Source organism: Palaemon carinicauda, chromosome 26, assembly GCF_036898095.1.
Source record: "Palaemon carinicauda isolate YSFRI2023 chromosome 26, ASM3689809v2, whole genome shotgun sequence".
NCBI lineage: Eukaryota > Metazoa > Arthropoda > Malacostraca > Decapoda > Palaemonidae > Palaemon > Palaemon carinicauda.
In genome coordinates, this window is record NC_090750.1 from 36,009,705 (window position 1) to 36,027,204 (window position 17,500).

At 36.8% G+C, this 17,500-nt stretch overlaps 1 protein-coding gene across 1 annotated transcript in view; it reads left to right on the forward strand.

Moving 5' to 3' along the window:
- The window catches only part of LOC137619882 (uncharacterized), a 109,991-nt gene that overhangs the window by 85,159 nt on the left and 7,332 nt on the right, over positions 1–17,500 (forward strand). The window contains 3 exon segments of the mRNA XM_068350172.1: positions 10,976–11,129; positions 16,299–16,466; positions 17,385–17,500. The exon segment at positions 17,385–17,500 is cut by the window's right edge and continues 751 nt beyond it. Of these exon segments, the coding sequence (XP_068206273.1) occupies positions 10,976–11,129; positions 16,299–16,466; positions 17,385–17,500 (438 nt within the window).

Genomic DNA, 17,500 nt, shown 5'->3' on the forward strand with positions numbered 1-17,500 from the left:
ACAATCTTCAATTTTCTGTTGTTGCTCTAACTCTAACAATTCCTCAATAGTCAGTGGTTACTTGTGAGCTTCAAGCAATGTCTCAGAATCTTCTTCTAACTCCTAAAATTCCCCAGTAAGAGATATCAAACTCTTCAGTACGTTTTTTACTGGGTCATCAAAACCTATGAAATTAGAAATGAAGTGAGGGTACAGTTTCTTCCATACTCCATTCATTGCTGTTTGAGTTCTTTCAGTCTAAGGATCACTGATGCTTAAAATTGTTTGATAACTAATACAAGTCTTTCAAAAAATATGAATGTTCAAAACATCATATACCGACGTAACAATAATCGATTGACGTAAGGAACATCATGACAGTACTGCTTGAAGAAAGCTTTGACACTTAAGCCAATTTTTTAATGAAAGACGTAGTGTCAGGTCTAGAAAACGATGCTAACAATTGGGTGCAGGTCATTCAGATAAGCGTGATGTCCATTGTCAAGGATCAGTATAACCTTATAGGGAAGTTTTTTTCTTTTGTTTTTTTTTTCCTTGCAATAATCCTGAAATACTGGTATTGAATAACCATTGAACCATTCTTTGAAAATGCCCTTGGTGACAGGAAGCGTTGGCTTTTAGATGTTTTTAAGGCCCCGAGGATTAAGGGAATGATAGACTAAGGCTGGGATCAAACTTGGGCAATACGGCCATGGCGATGCGCTGAGATGTTGATTTTAGCAAAATTTTGAGCATATCGCCACACATCCCCATTCATCCTGGGTGTGTTTCGCGCAGAATCCCACGGACCGAGATGAGCATCGTCAAGTGTGCGATACATCCCAGGTTGCCACACCGAGTCGCAACACTAGCGGAAAAATTGAAACCTGCTCCATTTTTTCATCTAGTGTGCGATGATGGTCGAGCACTTGCAATACAACACGTGCAAGGAGATAATGCATCACATTATCTGTGTTCTGTTTTGCCGTTATTGCAAACCTAATCATCTCCAAACTATATATATGCAATATATCTCCCTATGGGAGAGTGGCAACATGCATGACTGCACATGCGTTCAGCGCTGGTATTTAAGGTGGGAGCTGCGCCACGCCATCACCAGTCGTCTTATTATTATTATTATTATTATTATTATTATTATTGATAGTAATAATAATAATAATTATTATTATTATTATTATTATTATTATTATTATTATTAATAGTAATAATAATAATAATAATTATTATTATTATTATTATTATTATTATTATTATTATTGTTATTATCATTAATAATTGTTATAATTACCATTATTATTATCATTATTATTATAATTATTATTATTATTATAATTATTATCAACGGTGTCTTCTTTTATGAGATCTAGTAAATCCATGTTCAATACACTGTGTGTTCACAGTCATATTTCCCCAGTGACGGTGCCTTTTTACATATAGGACTCCCGTGAATCACGCATGCCGCAATCCGTATCGCATGTATTTCACGTACACAAAGATCACTATCACTGAGTGTCTAACCAATTGAGATGTCAAAACGTGCCCTCTGCGATAGGATCACATATACAGCGTTGTTCTATCGTATGGCGATGTATCCCCATGTATCCCCCTTATTGCTCTGTGCCTGCAGTGTGCATCTCCCCTGGTCGCCTACTCCGCATTATGAGTAGTGTATACCACGATGTCCTGCGTTTCGAGAAATGTGTGCTAAAATATTGCATGAGAGTGCCTGTGATATTCAAATTTTCGGAATTTTTCCATATCTCCTCTGATCGCTCAAGTGTGATCCCAGCATAACAACAACTTCAGCTTGGAATCGCTGGAGTTGCTACTTCCTAACATTAATGTTAGCCTGGTTTTTGCTACCTTGTACCCGGCCACTGTTTTTTCTTCCAATGGATTAAACTAGACAGGAAATTATTTGGCCGCAACAGTATCAGCTGCTGAAGACTCTCCCTAATTCTAATTTTGTGCAAGTTTAAACACTTTTTTAATTAATTAAGTCACAGAAAATTTTGGTGTATGAAGTGTCCTTTTCATAGGGAAGTTTTTTACGTAAGTCGTCAAACAAAAACTTGACCTTCTCTTGGATCAGTATTTGAATCGTATAAATCCATTTATGCATATGTTTTTCTGTCCAAAGATGTAGTAACTGTTTTATTTCATCAGAAATTGTGCCTCTCTTTGCATTGATGGTACAGGTATTAGATGACGGAGTCTTTTCTGTAACTTATTAAACAATGCGGTCTTTGTCCTTGATAATGGCAGACACCACGTCTGAGCCAGACCTAAGGTACACACAATGTTGATGTGTTTTCTCCTTTTACAAATGCCTTAATCCCGTCCAATTTATTTTCACCGTTGTAATATAAAGCTTAGAATCGTTACCTTTACTTTTCCAGGAGGTCATGACTAAAATCTGTAAATATTACCAAAATATAAAATGGTAACTTCGATGCGTACGTGTTACACGAATGAACCAGGATTCAGAGAAGAACTTCTCCGGATCCTGGAACCAACACTTGTGAACAACTAAAGCTCGTAGGCAGTAGGCCTTATAGATGAAACAAGCAAGAGGATATTAGAGACTCATTTCCTTCAATTTTTTTTATTATATGATTTTTTTTTTTTAGTTAATTAAAGAAATATTCCAACTTATTTTTTTTTCAAAATCACATATTAGTCATTATACATAGCCTGCTGTTAATAAATATTAAAAAAAAATAATTGTTCGACTTACAGCAAAGAAGCCAACCGCGCTTCAGTTGGGATGAAGTACAGTTAGAATCAAAAGAACGCCGACACTCTGGGGAAAACTTTCGTCAGATGTCTCTAGTGTTCCCATGACAAAACAGACAAGGTGTTGCTCTTCTTACTACTACGAAATGGGCGGAGCCTTCTCCAACCTTAGCGAACCAAATACAGTAAAGGGCTGTCTTTGTTACCTAAAGCATACAAAAGTTACAAATCAAGTTGCCATATTTCAATTCTTTATTATTATTTGACGTCTGAAATATCCACTGTAAATACAAAACACACACACATTATATATATATATATATATATATATATATATATATATATATATGTGTGTGTGTGTGTGTGTGTGTGTGTGTGTGTGTGTATGTAATACCAATTTTCGTGCCAGTTTCTCGGACCAGGGTTCGATTCCCCGGCCGTCCAGAAGCTATTATCTCTTGGGTTGATTCCCCCTTAGTTCTCTGATCCCGAGGTATAGAGAGAATCCAGATATTAAGGGAGTTTAATATAAGGCTTCTATAAATATGAAAAACACGTCTACATGTGCAAAATTTATCATTATATATAAATATATATATATATGTATATATATATAATGTATATACAGTATATATATACTGTATATATATATATGTATATATATATATATATATATATATATATATATATATATATATGTATATATATATGTGTGTGTGTGTATGTGTGTGCGTGTGTGTGTGTGTGTGGAAATCACATAAGCTAACACGCGATGAGCATAAGGTATTCAAGTATTAAAGCCATGAAAGGAAAAAGGAAAAACAAACCCAGTTCTCCTTTTGTGACTATAATAAACATATATATATATATATATATATATATATATATATATATATATATGTATGTATATATATATATATATATATATATATATATATATATATATATATATATATAATTTGATAACTTGAAGAAAATAGCAGACAACTTAAGAGCTAAAAAAACTGTGGTCTTTATAAAAAACGAAGGAAAAATAGCATTTGGGTCTACACCTCCTTAAGCATCAACATCCATGAAGAGTGTCTTAATTCCATAGGAAAAAAGGAATGAGGAAGACCTAGTTTCTCAATACTCTACTTACTGTCTGTTATGGTCAGCTATATCTAAACGTAATTATACGAATTCCCCTATAATGTTTTATTACCCCATGAATTAATTTATCATAGAAATTAGCAACATAGTAACAGGTAAGAAAATAATACCCAGCAAACACACACACACACACACATATATATATATATATATATATATATATATATATATATATATATATACATACATATATATATGTATATATATATATGTATATATATATATATATATATATATATATATATATATATATATATATATATATATATATATATGTATATATATATATATACATGTGGGCGCGTGTGAAGGTACCCCGTTCCTACTCTTCCCGTAAGCTAACTTTCGTTTTGACGTCCCGATTCTATATCAATCTTTTAGGGGTCCTGATAAAGGGCAACAAACTCTTTCCTCATAATGTTCGTTGGCCAGTTCCTCTACTCCTGCCGTTGTGCTTCTTGGCCGAATTTCTTTTGACAAACATCTTGAAGTCATTTCATAACGACGGAACCCAATTGAACCATTGATCCCTTTGCAATTAAAATATCCTTTTTATAATGACCGTAAGAGGTCTCGAGTCTCAAATTGCCTCTCCTGATGATGATGATTTAGATTGACCCGCCTATATACAGGGCAGACCACGGCCCCTTCTGTTGGCAGCCCGTAAGGGGAACGGAGCGCTGGTTGTATCTTTTAAAAGCTGTTACTTGTAGTGGATGACACGAACACTGATGACAGGCAGATGATGATGAGTCTGACACAAAATGACGACCGAAGCTGGAACCAGAAGTTCAAATCCGGGCGCAGTAAAACAAAAATCTCCGATCCCAAACCCGTTCCTTCGTCGGTCCTAGATAATTATTTTTCTTATAAGCACGTGCTAACAGGAAGACGTCCAATTGGAGTGTCTCTCCTTAGAAGTTCTTCCTTTAAGAGGAAAAAAAAATTACTTCAGATTGAAGAATTTTAGCTTTCTCTGGTCCTTCAATATTTTCTACTTCTGTGTAGTTTCCGCCTTATTCTGCACAATCTTTATTTTTGGATCTTCAACATTATGTACTTTACTTTCTCATTTCAAATCCGCACAATCGTAAAGTGATCAACAAATAATAACTAGTTCTCCTTTTCGGATTCTTTATTTCTTCTCTCCCGTTCTCCTTCCTGTCTCCCTCTTCTTCCTGTATTTTCTGTCCAAATCCTTTCAAATAAATCAATTATTAGTCTTGAAAATTCTTGTTTAGCTTTTCATAACTGCCTTCCTGAATCCACTTGTCGTTGATTCCTTTTAGACGATGTATTTTGATTTTCTTCCAAAGTCGCAGAATCAATAATTCTCTTAACTTTCAACAAAGCATTTTCTGCATCACCCAAATCATGTTTCCTTTTTCATTGCCTCGGAGGCAAGTTGGTGATAAAATCTTGCAAATTTGGGTTGATCAATAAAACGATTAAAACCTTCTTTTTATCTTTTCTAACAATCCTGCTCAAGATGAATGACAATTTGAGTCCGATTTGGAAATGCATCTGTATTCCATATTTCTCATTTCAAATCCGCACAATTGTAAAGTGATCAACAAATAATAACTAGTTCTCCTTTTCGGATTCTTTATTTCTTCTCTCCCGTTCTCTTTCCTGTTTCCCTCTTCTTCCTGTATTTACTGTCCGAATCCTTTCAAAGAAATCAGTTATTAGTCTTCAAGATTCTTGTTTTGTTTTTCATGACTGCCTTCCTGATTCTACTTGTCGTTGATCCCTTCCGTCTTAGAAGAAAGATTTCTTCAAACCAAGAATCTTGAAGACTTCTTCTTTCTCTCCATGAGGAAGAAGAAATCTTCAAGCCAAGAATCTTGAAGACTTCTTCTTCCTCATAGAGAGAAGGAAGAAGTCTTCAAGATTGTTGTTTTGCTTTTCATGACTGCCTTCCTGTTTACACTTGTCGTTGACCCCTTTCTTCTTAGAAGAAAGAAGTCTTCAAAACAAGAATCTTGAAGACTTTTTCTTTATTTCTTCTCTCCTATTCTCCTTCCTGTCTCCCTCCTCTTCCTGTATTTACTGTCCGAATCCTTTCAAATGAATCAGTTATTAGTCTTCAAGATTCTGGTTTTGCTTTTCATGACTGCCTTCCTGATTCCACTTGTCGTTGATCCCTTCCGTCTTAGAAGAAAGATGTATTCAAAACAAGAATCTTGAAGACCTCTTCTTTCTCTCCATGAGGAAGAAGAAGTCTTCAAAACAAGAATCTTGAAGACTTCCTCTTCCTCATGGAGAGAGGGAAGAAATCTTCAAGATTCTTGTTTTGCTTTTCATGACTGCCTTCCTGATTACACTTGTCGTTGACCCCTTTCTTCTCAGAAGAAAGAAGTCTTCAAAAGAAGAATCTTGAAGACCTTCTTTCTCTCCATGAGGAAGAACAAGTCTTCAAAACAAGAATCTTGAAGACTTCTTCTTACTCATGGAGAGGAACAAGAAGTCTTCAAGATTCGGATGTTAATGATTTTAGATGAAACCCACTTATCTTTGGGCGCTTGCCGTTAGGCATTAAATTGAGCGCAATTATGAGGAAAAGATGCTAATGACTTTCAATTCAAAGCTCTTGACAAAAATGTCTTGTTTTGTTTTCATGACTGCCTCCCTGATTCCACTTTTTGTTGATCCCTTTCTTCTTAGAAGAAAGAAGTCTTCAAAGCAAAAATCTTGAAGACTTCTTCTTCCTCAAAGAGAGAAAGAAGTCTTCAAGATTCTGGTTTTGCTTTTCATGACTGCTTTCCTCTTTCCAACCTTCATGTTTTTTTTAAAAAATAAGCTAGATACAGTAGATCTCTATTGTTGGCTGGGCGGGGCTGGCCCCCCTCCTGCTAGCCCGGAGGGTCTCCCCCTTTCACGCTGGCAGGGCGGGGCTCCCCCCTTCCCGCTGGCAGGGCGGGGCTCCCCCCTTCCCGCTGGCAGGGCGGGGCTCCCCCCTTCCCGCTGGCAGGGCGGGGCTCCCACCTTCCCGATGGCAGGGCGGGGCTCACCCCTTCCCGCTGGCAGGGTGGGGCTCCCCCCTTCCCGCTGGCAGGGCGGGGCTCCCCCCTTCCCGCTGGCAGGGCGGGACTCCCCTCTTCCCGCTGGCAGGGCGGGGCTCTCCCCTTCCCGCTGGCAGGGTGGGGCTCCCCCCTTCCCGCTGGTAGGGCAGGACTCCCCCCTTCCCGCTGGCAGGGCGGGGCTCTCCCCTTCCTGCTGGCAGGGCGGGGCTCCCCCCTTCCCGCTGGCAAGGCGGGGATCCCCCCTTCCCACTGGCAGTGCAGGGCTCCCCCCTTTCCGCTGGCAGGGCAGTGCTCCCCCCCCTTTCCGCTGGCAGGGCGGGGCTCCCCCTTTCCGCTGGCAGGGCGGGGCTCCCCCCTCCACTGGCATGGCAGGGCTCCCCCTTTCCCGCTGACAGGGTGGGGCTCCCACCTTCCCGCTGACAGGGCGGGGCTCCCCCCTTCCCGGTGGCAGGGCGGGGCTCCCCCCTTCCCACTGGAAGGGCATGGCTCCCCCCTTCCAGCTTGCAGGGCGGGGCTCCCCCTTCCCGCTGGCAGGGCGGGCCTCTCCCCTTCCCGCTGGCAGGGTGGGGCTCCCCCCTTCCCGCTGGCAGGGTGGGACTTCCCCCTTCCCACTGTCAAAATTTATCATATATATATATATATATATATATATATATATATATATGTGTGTGTGTGTGTGTATGTATGTTTGTGTGTGTGTATTATATATGTTTATATCCCCCACTTACATAAAAATCAATTTCAAAATAAATATCATCTTGAGAAACATTACAAGTTCAATTCTCTAGACTCTAGAGCCATGATGTTCTTGAAGTGAATCTTTATCTCACTAAGAGTTGGAATTGTTGAAAGAGAAACAGGCAAGAATGGAAGTAATAATGTTGTTTCTGGAAGGGTTGCAAGATTTCGGTAGGTTTGAATAAATGGATAAATTCCAGGAATTTAGAAGGTAAGAACTAATTACATTTAATAAATCCAAAGAAATATCTTGCAATTCTAAATTATAAAAGGGCTCAGTGCGCGGCCGAATATTCACCTCGTCAGAACTCTCAAATTTTACGTTTTAGCCCAATTACTATTATTATTATTATTATTATTATTATTATTATTATTATTATTATTATTATTATTATTTTTATTACCTCCGCCAAGGAGGACATGTTTTCACCTCTGTCTATTTGTTTATCACCAACCTAACTCAAAAAGTTACGGGGGAATTTTGACCAACGTACTACAAATATATTAAAAACGATGTATTCAGGCCGAATCTCTCTCTCTCTCTCTCTCTCTCTCTCTCTCTCTCTCTCTCTCTCTGAATGTCATTTAAGCCGGCATAACTCATGTATGGTGTTTTTTTATTATTATTTTACATCGAACCATATCTGAAAGTACTTTTTCTTTCATCGGTGACTTGAACAAGACTAATGTCGAAATAATCTAATGTAACTGTTAACGGAAGGAATTGTTTATCTGCGATACTCCAATAATGTCTACATGATTTTGCGGATTCATGATATATATACATACATACATATATATATATATATATATATATATATATATATATATATATATATATATATATATATGTATGTATATATATACATATGTATATATATATACCCGAAAAATGGAGGGAAAGTATATTAATCCCAATATTCAAAGAGAAAGGGGACATACAGTGTTGTGAAAATTATCAAGGAATAAAACTCATGTCACATACACTGAAGGTATTTGAAAGAATTATGGATGGAAGATTACGGCAGCAAGTTTCCATCGGTAGACAGCAACTAGGATTCATGAAGGGGCTTAGTACTGTGGATGGTATTTTCGCTTTGAGACAAATTATGGAAAAGTACAGAGAGAAGCAAAAGGTCTTGCATATGGCCTTTATAGACCTAGAGAAGGCATATGACAGAGTACCACGACAGGAAATATGGAGATGTCTCAGGGAGAGAGGAGTGATGGAGAAGTATGTCAGAATGATCAGGGAGATGTATAGAAATGTAAAGACCAGCGTCAGATCTACAGTTGGAAGAACAGAAAATTTCCAAGTTGGAGTCGGGCTACATCAGGGATCTGCTCTAAGCCCACTCCTGTTTAACATCGTCTTGGATGTGTTAACAGAGGATGTCAGGGAGGAGCCACCATGGTGTCTGCTCTATGCAGATGATATAGTCTTGGTAGCCGAGAACAGGGAAGAACTGGAGGGGAAACTAGAAAGATGGAGATATGCCTTGGAGAGTAGAGGTTTAAGAATAAGCAGGAAGAAGACAGAGTATATGACAACCGAGATGGATGGCGACCAGCAAACAACAATCAAATTAGGCGGAGGAAACATCAAAAGGGTTCATAAATTCAAGTACCTTGGTTCAGTGATCGACAATGGGGGGAACATGGAAGAGGAAATTAACAACCGGATTCAGTGTGGTTGGAACAACTGGAGGAAGGTGTCTGGTATCATATGTGATAGGAAAGTCCCTATAAGATTGAAGGGCAGAGTGCACAAGGCAGTGGTCAGACCAGCAATAACATATGGATTGGAAGCAGCACCCCTAAAGAAAACAGAGGGTAGAAAGTTGAACGTAACCGAGATGAGGATGCTTAGGTGGATGAGTGGAGTAACCAAAAAGGACAGGGTTAGAAATGAACATATTAGGGGTACAGTAAAAGTCACTGAGGCATCAAAGAAAGTGCAAGAGGCAAGGTTAAGATGGTATGGCCACCTGATGAGAAGAGAAGGGCAACACATGGCAAGAGAAGTGATGGACGTGGAGGTGGATGGAACACGAAGGAGAGGAAGACCTAAGACCAGGTGGAGAGATTGCATTAGAGATGATATGAGGGAGAAGGGAGTATGGGAGGAAATGACACAGGACAGAGGGAGATGGAAGAGACTCATTAGAAACGGCGACCCCGAATAGGGATAAAGCTGGGAAGAAGAAGAAAGAAGATATATATATATATATATATATATATATATATATATATATATATATATATATATATATATATATACATGTGTGTGTATGTGTGTATTCAGTATTTGCTGTGGATATTCGAAACGTCAAATGATAAAACAGAATGAAATATGGCAACTCGATTTGTAAAATTTTAATGCTTTTACTAGCAAAAACACCCTTTTGCTGTCTTTGATTCGTTAAGGTTGGAGAGGGTTCCGCCCATTTCATAGTAGTAGTAAGAAGAGCAACACCTTCTCTGTTTTGTCATGGGAACACTAGAGACATCTGACGAAAGATTTCCCCCGGGTATCTGCGTTCTTTTGATTCTAACTGTACATATCCGCATTCAAGCATGATTGAAGTAAATGTTATCAGACGTATCAAATGTTTGTTTTGATAAGTATTTATAAAATTTTCTCTGTATACTATGTATACTAATTTTTTTTTTCGTATCAAAATACTATATATACTACTACTATTTTCTTATTGAATGTATGGGCTCACGAATTTTATAAATAGAATTCTGCTTTTTTTTAGGCTTTTTTCATTATTGTGCCACAGAGAAACCGATGTAAGCCCTCATAAAATTGTGCAATGTAAATTTATTTTTACATTAGTATTTAAAGATAAGCGATGCAAAGTTGCAACTAAGGTCAGCCAAACCGACGTAAAAAGGGGTATTAGTGAATCATTGATGATCTTTAATTTCCTTTTTAAATCTTCTTCGAACCTCATTGAAGAATGACATCAAGAGTTAGCAGATTAGGACTTAAATAGACATCGTGATATTTTTTTTTAGATATGGTTGCATCTTGTAATTACATTACTACGTGGTCAGTGAGTTCAATTTCATTTTTTGCTTTTGTGAAAAAGAGCATATTTCTTTTTGACTATCTTTAACCAAATTTCTGATATATTCTGATACTCAGGCTTCTTTCTAATTAGTTTGGTAAAAATAGAACTAATCAAAATTCATACATGATGTTTTATAAAAAAAGAAAATATGACTACTCTGTTGAGGATAGAATAAGGCAAAGTATTGAATGATAAACTTATTTGAGGAATGTATCCAATGAATTGTTGTAACTTCCTCACCAGGAACCACAAGAACCGAGAGGTGCGCAGGGTCGTGGCAGAATCTACTTCTCGCAGTATATCTTCAGAGGCAGAGCCCTTTAGCTTGGACTATGAGAAGCTGCTGGCAGCTATAACCGAACTCAACATAATGGCCCAAGGAGACGCTGCAGCTGAGGTCAGTACCTTTAATTATGAGCTTTTTGAGCATTTGGTCCTGTAGTTAACGATTTCAGTTGTAGTGGTAGTTTAGAGAACCTATTGTTGTAGATGTGTAAAATTATAGGTTAAAGGTCCTTCTGAGATCAATATATGTAGTGGATAACTTTTGCTCAATACATGGAAATAGCTTATGAACCCTACTGCTGCGTGTAAAAGTATGTAATAGTTCTTCTTGACATGTGTGGAAGTACCTCATAGCTCCTGATGCCATATGTAGAAGCAGCTCCTAACTCCCGCTGACGCGTGTAGAAGTAACTTTTAGCTTATGCTGATATTTGTGAAGTACTTCCTAACTCCTGCTGCCATATGTAGTAGTTCCCAGCTTCTACAGGCTTTGTCCCACTGGGTTAAATGTAGAAATGCCTATAAGCTCCTGCAGGTTTTTTTTCTTATCTACGATTGTTTCTAGTATGTTGCACACTTGTAGATTATCTTTGCTGCTGTTGGCTGTATACCGTAGTTTGTTTTTGCAATGATAATGTGATCTGTTCATAATGGAGACAAAAAAGAAAACGCACTGAAGAATGATGATCAAAGTTCTAATTTCATAACTGCTTTTCTACTATTAGTTACAAGCAAACTCAAATCGATACCGGATTCGGCCAGCTGATCATGGCAGAGAAACCAAAATCGCCTGGAGTTCAAGGGTAAGGCTGGGCTGTTAAAATTTTTTTTTTTATGCTAGAAAGAGAGAAAGATAAAGAGAGAGAGAGATAGAGAGAAAGCGAAATGAGAGAGAGATAGAGAGAGATGAAAAGATATCTATACTGTATATGTAAATGGTAGCTCTTTTTGCGGACTTCTAAGGTAAGAAAGTTCTTTGAGTACATTTTTAAATATCATTCATCACCTCATAAAAGGTAGTGACGGGCAAATATCCTTATTTCCCTGTAGTTACCTCCCATATGAGATTCCTGTCTAAATGTAACTTAGAAGATACTGAGATGAGAGCCACCTGAATACCTGTAATTTGATATCAGCCCATTTCCGAGGCCCAAATCAGTCGATAGAAATACGGGAAGCGGTTTCAACTTACGGTAAGGAGATCTGGTAGCGTCGCTTAGGTAGGTCAACAGGTGAGAAATGACTCCAGCATCAGATATAGAACCAAATAAAAAATACTTAGTCTGAATGCCTTTGATTATTGAAAAGTGTTTGATAAAAATGAATTCCGTATCAATGTAATTCCGTTTTAATTATATTCTTTAACATATTCAAAACACAGTTTCATTCTTGCATGATCACAGTAGCTATTGTTACTTGTATGAATAATTTACTCCACGTTTAAAGTTTATTACTTTTATATACGGATAGATTGTTTGTTTATATGCATGAACACATACAGATAGACAGACAGATACACACACATATTTGTATATATATATATATATATATATATATATATATTCATATATATATTTATATATGTATATATAAATAAATATATATATATATATATATATATATATATATATATATATACATATATATATATACATATACATATATATATATATATATATATATATATATATGTGTGTGTGTGTGTGTGTGTGTGTGTATAAAATTTAGATACTAAATATCGTCTTTTCATACTTTAGCTAGCAGAATAAACCAAGTTTATTTTATAACTCCATCACCGGGAAAAGGGCAATTTTGGATATCAATATCAAAATAACAATACTGTAAATACGCCAGGACCACTACATATTTTCTTCATTGGGAATATTGAGCTATAGTAAATATTTCATCATCATCATCATCATCATCATCTCATTATCTTCTACTTCACGTTTCATACTCCTCATCCATGTAGGACTGGGTCTTCCAACTCTTCTAGTGCCTTGTGGAGCCCAGCTAAACGTTTGGTGAACTAATCGCTCTTGGGGAGTTCGAAGAGTATATCCAAACCATCACCATCTACCCCTCATAATGATTTCACCCTCATATGGCACTCGAGTAATCTCTCCTATAGTTTCATTTCTAATCATGTCCTGTCCTTTAATTCCCAATATCCTTCTGAGTTCCTAGTTCTCAAATCTACTAAATCTATTGTAGATTGTTTCGTTGTCATACCATGACTCATGTCCATAGAGTAACACCAATCTCACTGAACTGATATATAGTCTGATTTTTATAAGTAATTTCAGGCGATTTGATTTCCAAATTTTACTTAACTTAGCCATTATCTAATTTGCTTTTTCAATCTTTCACTAAACTCTAATTCTAAAGACCCTGTATTGGAGATCATAGTTCCTAGATACTTAAAGGATTCTACCTCATTAATCCTTTATCCTTCCAATGATATTTCCTCTTCCATTACATCCACCGTTCTCATCATCTCTGTCTCTCTTCTATTTATCTTGAGTCTAACTTCGAGTGATATTTCATGCATTCTGGTAAGCAAACATTGCCAATACTGTGGTGTTCTGCTAATAATGACATCATCATCAGCATACTCTAGGTATGCTAATTTCCTTTCACCAATCCAGTCCAATCCTTCTCCACCATCTCTGACTGTTCTACGCATTACAAAATCCATGAGGAGTATAAACAACATAGATGGCAACGTATTCCCTTGAGTACTCTGCTGTTCACTGGAAATTCATTTTAAAGGACTCCATTAACAGAAAGTTTGCACTTGCTATGCTCATGAACAGACTTTATCAAATTCACGTATTAAAGAGGAATTCCAGAACGCAGGACTCTCTACAACATTGGCCTGGGAACACTGTCAAAGGCTTTTTCATAGTCCACAAATCCCATGAAAGTGGACTTCTATATTCTATTCATTGCTGTATGTCTCAAACTGAAATTTTGGCCAGTACAAGTTTTACCCTTTCGAAATCCTACTTGTTCATCTCTCAACTTTTCATCGATCTTTTTCTCTAGTCTCTTTTATATGAGCATACTAAATCATTTCATAACAAGTGACGTAAGTGTGATTATTGCAATAAGTCTGGTCTCTTTTTTTTTTTTTTCACCAACACCTTTAACTCCCATTCATCAGGTTTTGCCTCTTCATGCCACATTCTACAAAATAATCTTGTAAGTATTCTGGGGGTTACTTCATTTTCAGCCAAAATCATGTCGGTAGTCATTCCCTCGTATCCAGGAACTTTCATCTCTTTATTTTTTAATGATAGCTTCGACTTCACACACTGAATTCCTTCATGGGCACATCAAGGTCTTCATCAGTTTCAGGTATAGCAGTCAAATTATTCCCTTCGTACCTCCTATTCATAGCCCCACTAAAGTTTTCAATTCAACGTTGTCTTTCTTCATCTTCTGTTGTTACAATAGATCTATCTCTGTTTTTTGATAGGTATATGCTTCTTTTTCTTTGCCCCAATAGAGATTTCATTGATGGGCGATTTTAACACCATAGCCACTCCCTGAATTCATAGCTTTGTCAGCTTCCTCTGCTCTACTTTCTAGTTATTCTTTCCAGTCATTTCTGGTTTTTCTTTTGACCTCGCTATCAATACAGGAAATACTTAGCATGCTCTACCCTGTAATTTTAATTATTTCCTCGAAAACTTTCAACAATCAATTTTTCTCTTTGTTTTCTTTTTATAGTATCCCAAGTATCATTTGATGTCCATGGTTTTCACCTTGTATCTGCATGCCGAAAAACTTCACTACCAACTGACCGATATATGTTCTTAATATCACACCATTCTTCATTAGTTATCTGCTCTTCGTCCCTTAAAGTCTCTAAGACTCCAAATTGATTCCTACATCCAATTGCAAATGTTTCTCTGTGCTCGTCTTCTAGAAGCTTAGTTCTATCAAACTTAGGCATTCTGTTTACATTTCTGTTGGGTGCTTTCAGTGTGGCAAGGAGGATTTGGTAATCACTAACAATAACTGCACTTCTATAGCTTCATAAATTCCTCAGAGTCCTCCTTCTCTCTATATTAATGGCCATGTGATATATTTGATTTCTGTAATTGCCACATGGTGAAGTCCATGTATAATTGTGGACGTCATTGTTCTAGAGAAGAGTACTTCCAATGACAAGATTGATTGTTGAACAGAAACTTATGAAATATGCTCCTCGACACCCATCACATTCTCTATCCCTTGATTATTCCTTCCGACTTTAAGATTGAAGTCACCAATCACAATTGTCATATCTCTCTCTGGGATCTCATACATTACTCTGTGTGGTTTGTAGTATTTATCTCTCCTTTCTTCAGGTGAATTATTTGTTGGTGCATAGCAAATTATAATACTCATATTGCACTGCTTTGTTTTGAACTTTGCAAGTAACAATCTACTATTTACAGCTCTCCACTCAGTTAATGCTTGCTCTGCTCTTGGTGTCATCATCATTCTTATTCCTTCTTTACTAGCTCTATCTGTTCTTCCTGAATACATGTATAGATATAGCTATATATATTGCCTTGGTTTAAAGTTACCAAATCCTAATTACTGACCTGGTCCGTCCAAAGCACCAACAAAGGCTCATTAACCTGTTAATTGGTTCGTAAATTTGCTGTTGGTCTAAATTAAGTTACTTAGTATTTTAAAAAAGTTCTTACTTTGTGTGATCTCTTTATGTATGCAGTTGTGTGTTAGCTGGCTTATGTTCCAAAGGTGAGAATTTAAGTAGTTTGTTTTTATTCTATTTTGCTTTAGCTGTCTTTAATTGTCTGTCAGTAAATAGCAGATGCTTTTTCATTTTTGTTTCAGCGCCCTAAATGCCTTATGTACTTCATGCTCTCTTAGCTCTGGTTTTGTCATTCTAGAATTTTTTTTTCAGCTCTTGCTAATATAGATAATTTAACAATCAAATATTCATGTAATGAAAATGGAACGTATTAGCATCATCTTATCGTAGGATTTAGTCACTTTTACATAAGACTTATAACGATATTATCAATTTTAGAGACCAAATGTCATTGAATTCAAAGCAAAAATAATTCTTAGAGTAGTTAATCTGTCTGAATTTGGGAGGAAACAATTAGCTTACATTATCTATTCTGTAGTTCAAGCAGATGAATGCTATGATATCGCTTGGCCCAATAATTCTAGCATAAGTAAAACTGTAGTTTTTTCTAAACAGTGACAAGATAAAACCAGAACTTATATTTAGAATTGTTTTTACTGTTGAGATCAGGCAGGGGAAAGCTTGCAGCTGACTCTCTACAAGAATGGAGTAGTGGTCAACGACGGAGGTTTCCGTAGCTTCGAGACTGTCAAGACCCGCCAGTTCTTGCAGGATATCTTAGATGGATTCTTCCCAACTGAACTGCAGGATATCTATCCCGAGGGTGTCCCTATAAAGGTAAGACTCGGGCACGCTATTCTGTCTTATTTCTCTTCCTCTTGTTTTGTTAAAGTTTTTATAGTTCATATAGGAAATGCTTATTTTGGTGGTGGTGTTGTTCTTAAAATATTTTATTTTTCCTTGTTTCTCTTCCTCACGGGGCTACTTTTCCCTATTGGAGCCCTTGTGCTTATAGCATCTTGCTTTTCCAGCTAGGGTTGTAGCTTAGCTAGTAATAATAATAATAAAAATAATAATAATAATAATAATAATAATAATAATAATAATAATAATAGAGCAGTTTGGTCCCAAATAATAAAGGATTTAATATGCTTTCTGGTGTTTTAACAACCGATTTGAAATCAGAAGCAATTTTATGCTTTTCCTATAGCTTTCAATCTCATGTTGTAGAGAATTCACACTTGTTTTTATCTTAGATTGTAGCATGTAGCCCAAGTTTGCAAACAAACGCCGCTAAGTCTTTGCTGTTTTCTAGTGAAAACATGCATTTCATCCTGATATTATGAAATATCTGTTCTCTTTTTTTTTATGTACAGTAGTAGGACTTCGGATTTCACTAGCTACTACTCACTTTTTACCCTTATTTTATAAGGCTATTTATTTCTATTTCCTACAGCATTATTTTAAACTTCATGACATATTTTTTTCTACGACTATTCTACTTAAACATGATTTTTATACCAACGTTCTTAAGAATCTGTTCTTTTTTTATAGAATATGACTGCCCCCCCCCCCCGAACTTTAAAAAGGGCTTTTTCTACACGAAATCAACATGTATCCCCAATGCTATATTCCTAGATTATGTACTCTTATTAATGATATGTACATTTTGATCATATTTATCTGCTAAACAATATCATCTTGCTTCTGTAGTTTTACTCTTATATAATTTCCAACCTATTGCTCTTTTTGCAGGTACGTGACAAGCGGCAAGTTATCTTTTTACCTAATTCCTCCAAGCGAAAAGAGATAAGCAGACCTCCAGTGCCACCTAAACCTCTTCTTGCAGCTGGATCGGATTCTATACATTC